General features: G+C 39.8%; 1 protein-coding gene across 1 annotated transcript; it reads right to left on the reverse strand.

The window, feature by feature from the left end:
* Positions 1-897: 897 nt before the first annotated feature.
* LOC141637257 (uncharacterized) lies at positions 898-1950 on the reverse strand. Its single transcript, XM_074446821.1, has one exon. It carries the CDS (start codon positions 1948-1950, stop codon positions 898-900), a length of 1053 nt encoding a protein of 350 aa, XP_074302922.1.
* Between the last annotated feature and the right edge of the window lie 8914 nt (positions 1951-10864).

Here is a 10864-nt window from a genome sequence, read left to right on the forward strand (position 1 = left end):
AAAGCAGTAGCTTTATCATATGTAAACTTCGAAACCATTTTATACCTTATAATTATACAGTTAAGTTTTCACTCGAGATAATAAAAGAGTAGTTCACTTACAAATCTTGAAATAAGATACTACCTTTTGGGTATTTTTGAGTTTGGAATATTTGGAGGGAAGGCAAGGAATAATAAAACGAGGTATACTATTTTCTTACCACCATTTGATTTGTTACCCGGGGTGAGCGGGGTTCCGTTGGTACAGATTGTCGTAGAGTCATGTACATGTACTTAGACAGGGGTGAGCAGGGGTTAGTTATGGTTTGTGACTAGTGGGTTTGACTGAGAGGGGTCCCCAAAAATTAGCACATGGTAGGTGAGCGGGGTCTACGGTTTTTAGCGATATTGCCAAAGCATGTTAAAATCTAAGCCTGAACTATATTATTTCCATTCTGTTGTTTGAGGAATTTTGTTGTTAAGCATGCAGTACGATTTGTTCTGATCGTAATTTTGATATCATATTTTAATTACTTTTGTTATAATACTTCAATCTATTTTGATATATTATTTCTTCTATACCATTTATATTGTGTAACATGGCTGGGAGAACGTCTAGTTACTCCCCACTGACTGTGGCTGTTATGTTTATAACATGACGGGTATTCTTATGGATGGGATATCGGTGTGAGAGCTAGCGAGTAGTCCAAGATCCCTACTGTTCCTTTATGTTTTCAGTTGAACACTTTGAGGATTTTTGTTTTAGCCCTTTTTCTAGGAAAGTGGCATTTGTATTTGACCGAGCTTTGCAAATCTTCATAATTGAGAATTTTATATTCTCAATTTTTATCAGTTAGACTTTTATCACTGTGTTATTAATCCCGTTCGACAGTGATTCCGCCACTGTTTTGTACTAGATTTATAGGGGGATTACATTCCATCCTGCACTATCTCTCTTGGTTGCAATCAGGCTATTCACTGTAGGGAAGCATCCTCCAAACCACTGTGCTAAGCATGATTGGATATTGACAGTATACACACATGAGTTGAACAAGTGTTCTACTGTTTCAGGTAGTAACTGGCAAAGCAGGCATAGGTCATCAGTACAGCAACCAAACCTCACAAGTTTGCTCTTCACATTCATGCCTTCATGCATTCTAAGCCAAGTAGTCATAGAATGTTTTGGCACATTCCAATTATTCCAAACAATTGCAGGCCATTCAAGAGGGACGTGAACAGGGGACAGCCATTCGTACCCATTCCTGATAGTATAGCCTTTAGGATTAACAGTCCATTTGCCATCCTCAAAGCCATTCTTTAATTTTTCTTTTACTTTGCATATGGACTTCCATACCCAGGTAGCATCAGCAGGTGGTGAATAGTCGTGCCAGTCTTGATCTTTGATATAAACATTACTTACCCATTTGATCCATAGTCTATCTGCTTTACTATATATCCAGTCTACAAGCTTGCCTACAGTGGCATAATTCCAGGTATCTGCTCTTTTTATTCCCAGCCCGCCTTCCTTTTTAGGCAAAGTTACCTTATCCCAGGCAACCATAGGGACTCTCTGGTAAACAGTTGAACCATCCCAAAGGTAGTTCCTGCAGATTGCCATAATATGATTTATGATGCTTTTGGGAATTATGAACATCTGTGCCCAATAATTTTGAAGTGTATTCAACACTGAATTGATAAGAGTCACCCTGCCAGCATAGGATAACTTCTTTGCTCCTAGACTGCGAATTCTAGTAACCATTTTTTCAGTGAGGGCATTGCATTCATGCTTAGTAAGACGTCCTGCTTTAATAGGCACTCCCAAGTAGGTGAATGGCATTTTGCCTTCCTTGAAACCAGTGACCAACTTTATCCCTTCCTTTATATCTTCTTCAACTCCATTAAAGAAGATTTCTGATTTAGCATTATTCAGTGCTAGTCCAGAAGCCTTAGAGAAGGAGGAGAAGGCTCGCATAAGTAACCATATTGACTGAGGCTTTCCTTTGCAAAATAAGAGTAAGTCATCTGCAAACATGAGATGGGTAAGTTTTAAATTCTTGCACAGGGGGTGATATTGGAATGGCCATCTGGTAGTGGCAAAGTTTATCAATCTGGTTAGGTACTCCATACAAATAGTGAAGAGCAATGGGGAGATTGGATCCCCCTGCCTCAGACCTCTTTGTCCTTTGAAATACCCAAAATTGCTCCCATTTAAGGAAAGAGTGTAGGTGGGCGTTGTGACACATTGCATCACCAATTGAATAAAATGCTGTGGGAAATTAAGCCCATGGAGCATTTGTTCAATAAATTCCCACTCAATGGTATCGTATGCTTTTTGCAAATCTATTTTGAAGAGGCACTAGTGGGGTCTGACTTTCCTTGCATAGAGATGAACAATATCCGACAAATTAGAACATTTTCAATGATAGACCTGCCCTTAACAAAAGCTCCTTGAGTCTCATGGATAATATCAGGAAGGACCAAAGCTAATCTGTTGCAGAGCAATTTTGAGATCACCTTATAGCCCATATTACAACAAGCTATTGGTCTAAAGTGGCTCACATTTGTAGGTCTATCATATTTTGGAATGAGGGTGATACTAGTAGCATTGACTTGAGTAAGCATTCTTCCAGAGTTGAAGAATTCCATAATGGCACTACAGACATCCTCCCCCACTATGTCCCAGGAGTCTTTGAAGAACCCACTAGTGTATCCATCGGCCCGGGGGCTTTGTCTTTAGGGATAGCAAATACCACTCTTTTGATTTCATCTTTAGTTATAGGAGCTAGTAAGGCAAAAGAGTGTGATTAGCATTGCAGACAGGACCGGTCTGCAGGATCGCTCTTCTCACATGTTCGAGTCCTCTTTTGGCTGCCCAACAGTCCCTCGGTAAAACTTCAGAAATGCTCTCGAATACTGGCCGTGTCCGTCCGAGATTTCCTTTACGGTCCTCAATTTGCACAACCTTATTCCTCAAGCAGCGTGCTTTAATGGCGAGTGAAAGAAAGCAGTGTTACTATCACCGTCATTAATCCACTGAACTTTTGCTTTCTGTTGCAGGTAGCTCTCCCTTGCTTTGGTCCAGTAATTCACCTCCTGCAGGGCCTGGATTTCACGAGTAATGAGATCATTGCTATCATAATGTCCCTCTATTTGCAGTTGGATTTCCTCAAGAGTATTAATTGCTTGACTAGCTCGCAGTTCAACATCAGAAAAACATTTCTGGTTCAGGTCCCTGAGGTCTCCCTTTAAGGCTTTCAGTTTCTTCACCAGGCCAAACATTTTTGAGCCGTGAATTTGCAGACTCCAGATGTGCTTGACAGTCTTAAGGAAATCAGGAGCAGTACTCCACATATTGAGGTATTTGAAACTCGACTTCCTTCTCCCATCCAATTTGGTATTCCTGATTACACACGGGGTGTGATCCATAATTCCTTCAGGGTGGAAATGAGCATTCATATCAGGAAATGCATCTAACCATTCATTATTGATCAGGAATCTATCTATCTTGCTATATTTCCTGTGGTTTTGATCTTGTTTATTATTCCAAGTGAAGTATGCTCCCGTAGCATGGATATCAGTCATACCACAGTCAGAAATGCAGTCCACAAAAGTTTCCATGTCCTCTTGTTTGGTGGCAGCACCTAGTCTCTCATCAGGTGAAATAACCGTATTAAAGTCACCAGCTATTGCCCAAGGAGTGCTGGGTGTAGCAAACTTTCGAAGGTTTTCCCACAGACTCAATCTTTCAGAGCCTTCATTAAAGGCATACACAAAAGTGAGCAAGAAGCATTGCTGAGTAGCTTTCACAGTTACTTTGGAATGGATGAATTGAGGGTCATATTGTATAATTTGAACCTCAAAAAAATTGGGTCTCCAAAGTAACCAAACCCTCCCTCCTTTATGTAAACTACAATTTGTGGTGACACTCCACCCCTCAAGCATGGTATTAGCTATATTACCTACATTACCACCATTTATTTTTGTTTCTAATAAACCAAAAAGACAAACTTCATTATTCTGAATAAAACTTCTAATAATTTTTTGTTTATTAACACTATTCATCCCCCGAACATTCCAAAATCCTATATTATTCATTATGGGGGGGATTAGTGTTTGGGTCACCATTATCCTCTACTTGTAATTTCCCAACATCTAAGTCTTCCTTATTAGTATCCGTACCCTCCAGCACTTGGTTCGAGTGTTCAATATCATTGCTGTATCAATTGATTGATTCGGGTTTTCAATACTGTTTTTAGCGGAGGTTTACCCGTAGAATCATTGATGTTGGTATTGGCTCACTTACGATGATCTTTGTCTCTTGTTGAGGGGTATCTGCTGTGGCTGCAGCTGCAGGTTCTGATTTTGTTCCAGTCAGGGCAGGGAACTCTTTGGTAGAGAGAGTAGTGTTACTCCCATTGGCTTTAGGGAGTTGACGCGGACATTCTTTCTTTGTCCAGTATGAGTCCTTTTAAGTCGTTCCTTTCTGCAATTCTTTCCTTCATGCCCTAGTCCCTTACATTTCTCACACACAATTGGTTTCCACTCATATTCAACCTTTAGCTGAAGGATTTGCCCTTCTCATCTCGAATTTTATTGTTGGTTTGAGAGCTTGCCCTATCTTCAGCTCCACCATTGTTCTAGCAAAGCCTAGTCTCGTTTTCTCCACTGTGGCAGCGTCAGACTTTACATAAGGGCCAATTAATCCGGCAATGGCAGGGAGACAGGATCCCCAGAATTTAAGAGGTAGTCCATGTATGCGAATCCATGCTGGAACCACTTTCACTTCTGCTTTTAAGAGGTCAATCTTCTCTTGCCAAGGTTTCACTATCAAAGGTTTGTTATCAAACATATGATAGCCTGCATTTAGAATTGCCTCTTTGTCCTTCATTTCCTTAAACCTTACCAAGAATATACCATTAGGTAGGAATGAAATTTTATCAATACCATGTTTACCCCATATTCTATGCACATATCCCTGCACCACCTCCCATGGTGGATTAGCTCCTAACACAAAACAGAACACAGCCTGATTCCAGTAGGCAATTTCTTCACTGACATCCTCAGCTGTGAATTGCAACAGCTCCTCAGTGTCTTGTTCAGGCTTCTCAGTACTTTTATCAGTTGTCTCCCCTGCTGCAGAGTTCTTGCCATTCTTTTTATTCCTCTGGGTCACCCATTGTATATTATCTTCCGGGTTTTCCTCATCCTTAAAGGATAGTCCAGGGATATCATGAACTTCATGCATAGCCTTTGTACGTAGAACATCTTCCTCTTCAGGGCCGGTCTTCTTCTCGTTTCCTAACTTTTCAGCACTTCCTTTAACTACTGTCGAGCTACTTGAGCTATTCCTATGTTTTTTTGGTGATTTCGATGATGATGAACGGGCCATTGTCACAGAGCTATGGAAGAATTAAGCTTGGTGACAGAAATTTTTAGTGAAAAAAATTCAAGCAGTTTGGCGGCTGAGGAGATTAGGTCTCTAATCTCTTCCTTAATCACTTTCTCACTCTATCTCTAACCCATTAAAATAGATGTTGATCTAGTGCATGCATAACATAATATAAAGAGAAGGTAAGAACAAAGTTCCTTACATTTGTAGAAATCGGTTTTAGGGCACAAGTGAGTACTCCTTCCCACACTTGTTCTTGAGCTACAAGTAAATAGATGATCCTCCAAAATCCCAATAGTAGAGATTCTCCTCTTGATGGCACCAAGACAACCCCTTAAATCTAATAATATATTAACTAGATATATTATTAGAGACTCTAAAACTTGTTTTTAGAGAGATGAGAGAAGTAATTGAGATTATCACAAAAATATAAGAATGAAAAATGGAATAAGAACAATTCTTACTCTTTTAGAGGGGAGGAAAAACCGGTGGGGGGGGGGGGGATCGCCATGGAGCCAATGCATGCCCTTCACTTTTTATCTATTAAGGGAATCGTCCTTTAGGTGTGACCTTGAGGGATCAACTGATCACCACCGTCAAACAATAGTAATGTCAAACTGTAGTCAGCCAATCATTACCGATTAATGTTGATCAGTTGACGTATAAAAATGAATCATCCCTTTATGTATTCTTATCATGAGTTTTATTAATGTGATCGCACTATTTTTGAGAACACATACTCCAACAATCTCCCACTTGTCCGAGACAAGTGTGCGTCACCAATTCTCTTATCCTATTACAATCTCCCACTCAATGCAAGGTGTCTTGCAGGTCGTTCTTGCAAGTGATCATATCAAGAGTGGTTTCCTCGATTTAGAGAGTAACTGTTTGACTGGAATTATCTACCGTAGATACCTTCCGAGCGTGGCCACGCATTTTCAGTTTACTACTCCTCGGATGGCCCTGAGATTATTAAATAACCATGACAAGGGGGTGGACAATTCCTATCGCACTATTCCCTTTGTTTAGCCACAGCTCATCATGACCCAAAAGATGCCCATTTGACCACATTTACGAAAATCGTAGAGCATAATTTAAAGTCACTCAGAAACTGTGCCAACTTGGGCGAATAGTCTTTAGTCATAGAATTGACTCAAAAGAATACTATAGTAGCTCTCGCCACGACCAGGCTATATAAATTACCAGAATTCTATTAGCGGTCACTGCCCGACAGAGTGTCTCTTAAAGTCCTCCTATGTGATCGACTAGTCATCTCTTATGACCTTATGGCACTTGAACTTGCCATCAATCGACTCACACTCTAGTCACTTAGAGACGTCACCTCATACAAGTAACTAGGGGCAATTACTATTTAATCCAGTTCACTTTTAATAGGGTTCAATATTGTCTCAACAACCTATTTGGATAAAACAAGGTAATAAAAATAAAAATAAAAGAGTTTAAAATAAAACTCAAACGAAAAATGCGATTATCATATATGAATAATCAATACAATATTATTACTTCATAATCTAATACAAATTAGGCATACGATTAAGACCCATGGAAACTACTTGTTGGTCATGCATAGTCTGCGGTAGAGTCTTGGTTAGAGGATCAGCAATATTATCATTTGTCCCAACCTTACAAATCTCTATTTCCTTCCTTTCAATATAATCCCTAATCATATGAAATTTTCTGGGTACATGTCTAGACTTGTTGCTAGACTTAGGTTCTTTAGCTTGAAAGATGGCCGCTCTATTATCACAATAAAGTGTGATAGGATCTTTGGCGGAAGGGACTATCCTTAGTCCTTCTAAAAATTGCCTAATCAATACAAAGATCCTTGGCGCTTCGATGATCGCAATGTACTCACCACCATTGTAGAATCCGTAATAACCGGTTCTTTGAAACTTCTCCAACTAACGGCACCACCATTGATCATGAAAACAAAGCCAGCCTGGGACTTTAAGTCATCCCTGTCAGTTTGGAAGCTCGAGTCAGTGTAACCCTTCACACTTAGCTCGGTGTCACTTCCAAACACCAAGAATAAATCCTTAGTCCTTCTCATGTACTTAAGGATATTCTTGACGGTTACCAGATGACTTTCACCTGGATTGGCTTGATATCTACTTGTCATACTCAAAGCATACGAAACGTCGGGACGAGTGCATATCATGGCATACATGATTGATCCAACAGCGGAAGCATAAGGGATCAATTTCATGTGTTCAACATCTTCAGGTTCAGTGGGTGACTGAGACTTGCTCAAGGTAATTCCACTGCCCATTGGAATAAGACCCCTTTTGGATTTTTCTATGTTGAAACGTCGAAGAATCTTATCAACATAAGATTCTTGACTTAATGCCAATATCCTTTTAGATCTATCTCTATAGATTCGGATACCTAATATGCGTTGTGCTTCTTCTAAATATTTCATCTGGAAATGATTTCCCAACCACCCCTTGACAGAGGTAAGAATAGGTACATCATTTTCAATGAGTAGTATATATGTCATCCACATACAAGATAAGGAAGACGATATTGCTCCCACTGAATTTCATGTATAAACACGGTTCCTCGACACTTCGAGTGAAACCATTCTCTTTTATCACATGATTGAAACGATGATTCCAACTTCTTGATGCTTGCTTTAGACCATAAATGGATCGCCTAAGCTTGCATACATTGTTAATATTTTTCGGATTTACAAAACCCTCTGGTTGCGACATGTACACTTCCTCCTCTAAATACCCATTTAGGAAGGCGGTTTTGACATCCATTTGCCATATTTCATAATCATGAAATGTGGCAATCGCTAACATAATCCGAATAGATCTAAGCATGGCCACGGGGGTAAAAGTTTCATCATAATGTAAACCATGAATTTGGGTGAAACCTTTTGCCAGTAACCTTGCTTTATAGACATCATCATGCCCTTCTATGCCATCCTTTACCTTAAAGATTCATTTGCATTGGAGAGGTATTACACCTTCAGGCAAATCAACCAAGTCCCAAACTTGATTTTCATGCATATAATTTGTTTCGGATTGCATGGCTTCTTGCCATAAAGTTGAATTTGGACTAGAGATTGCGGCTTTGTAGGTTACAGGTTCGTCACTTTCTAAAAGTAATACGTCTAAGTTGCCATCTCCCTCGATAATACCTATGTATCTATCAGGTTGGCGACTGACTCTCCCTGACCTCCTAGGTTGGGAAGGAACAACGTTCGTGTTAGACGAGGAAGGAACATCTTCTTGCATCCTCTCTTCAGTTAGTGGCTCTTGAACTTCATCAAGTTCAAACTTTCTCCCAATCTGTCTTTTAGAAATAAACTCATTTTCTAAGAAGACCGCCTCACGAGCCACAAACACTTTGTGCTCGTGACAGATGTAGAAGTAAAAGCCATATGTTTCCTTCGGATAACCTACAAATGTACACCTTTGAGATCTTGGGGCTAGCTTATTGTCAGTCTTAACTTTAACATGAGCATCACAACCCCAAATCTTAAGGTAAGACAAATTAGGGACCTTCCCTTTCCACATCTCATATGGAGTCTTATCGGTTGCTTTAGTTGGGCTACGATTGAGTGAGTGAATGGCCGATTGAAGAGCAAATCCCCAAAAGGAATCAGGTAAATCAGAATGGCTCATCATAGATCGAACCATATCAAGTAAGGTTTGATTTCTCCTCACGGCAACACCATTTAGTTGTGGTGTACCAGGTGGAGTGAGTTGTGACACAATGCCACATCCCTTTAAGTGTGAATCAAATTCATTACTAAGATATTCACCACCACGATCGGATCGAAGTGCTTTAATCCTTTTGTTCAATTGGTTCTCTACTTCGTTTCGAAATTCCTTGAATTTATCAAAAACTTCACTTTTATACTTGATTAAGTAGATATACCCATATCTACTTAAGTCATCGGTAAAAGTGATGAAGTAGTCATAATTTCCTCTAGCGGTGATAGTCATTGGTCCACATACATCGGTATGTACTAGACCCAATAAATCACTTGCTCGTGTGCCTTTACCACTAAAAGGATTACGAGTCATTTTCCCTAGAAGATATGATTCGCATATACCAAATGATTGAAAATGATGCGAATATCGACCCTCTAGAAGAGGTTGTGCTTAATTTAGAAGACCAAGTGAACTCAAGCCCAAGTAATGCATTATTTACACATAAAATATGGATGTGCTCAATTAAAGAAAGGGAAATATGCGCAATCAAGACCCGAGACCCACGGGAACCGACTTGAAAATGTGTGGTCCAAGTGTGCCGCCCAAAAGAAGAGGATGAACCTAGTTTTTCTCTTCTAGTTTTCATCACCTAGTTTTGTACAAAGTCTAGCATTTTTTGTACAAAGTCAAGGACTTTGAATAAGCACCTAGGAAATGGTTTTTAGCATTTAATGCTGCCTTGGAGCCCAAGTACATCCTAGGCTATATAAGGGACGAAAATCCTCATTTGTAATCATCCAAGTTGTAATCAAAACCTTTTCTAGAGAGAGAAACTCATTGTTTCAATCTTTTCCGTTTTAATTGACGCGTTTCGATTAAAGTACCTGATTGCTATTCGAAGAGTTTATCGAATACAATCTTCATTGAACAAGCTATAGGTCTAGCTTGGGCAAATATCCCATTGGTTTAAGGTTATCTCTAACCTTAAAGCAAATATCCTTCATTATTCACCTCAAGTGAAACGATTTGGTCAGGTTGCACCTAGTGCATTCGGATCTCTCGCCTTACTTGAATTCACAATTAACTCTTCCGCTCCGCTTTACGCATCAAGTGGTATCAGAGCTTCGACTCTTGATCACCCACGAGAAAATCAAGACGGTCCTAAGTAAGTCCAAATCAATTAGTAGTTGAATATCTAATTCCGATTGGTATTCAAAGGTTAAACTCAAACGAAATTGTTTGAGGTTTAATCGATTGGATCTTAAAGGTACGGATTGAACAAAAAAAAAATCACTGTTCACGCCGGTACTGTTCATCAAAAAAAAAAGAGAAGATTCGAAAACCTCAAAAATTATCAACATGAACTACGAAGATCCCAATTTTCTTAAGAGTCTTCAAAAGGCCTTGAAGAATTTGCAAGAATCCGATCCCAAATGGTAGCCTAGACGTGAACGAGTCATTGACGAGTTCAAAGTAAGTGAACTACCCGAATTCACAGGAGGTACGGATCCCGAGGACTACCTCGAATGGGAATGGAAAATCGAACGAATGTTTGATTCCAAAGGTCTGGATAACGCGAAATGCTGCAAGTATGCTATTCAAGGACTTAGTAGATGGGCTTCACTATGGTACGAGAGTTTGAAAGCAAGGCGTGCTCGCGCTGGAAAGGAGAAATTATCATCTTGGGATTCTCTTAAACGCAAATTGCGCAAGAGATATGTTCCAGCAACTTATAGGCGTACGACTTATTGTAAGATCGCCGATCTCAACCAAGGGAGGCTTAGTGTCTCTGAACACATCGACGAGTTTGA

Source organism: Silene latifolia, unplaced genomic scaffold (genome assembly GCF_048544455.1).
Source record: "Silene latifolia isolate original U9 population unplaced genomic scaffold, ASM4854445v1 chrun_scaffold_16, whole genome shotgun sequence".
Classification (NCBI taxonomy): Eukaryota; Viridiplantae; Streptophyta; class Magnoliopsida; order Caryophyllales; family Caryophyllaceae; genus Silene; species Silene latifolia.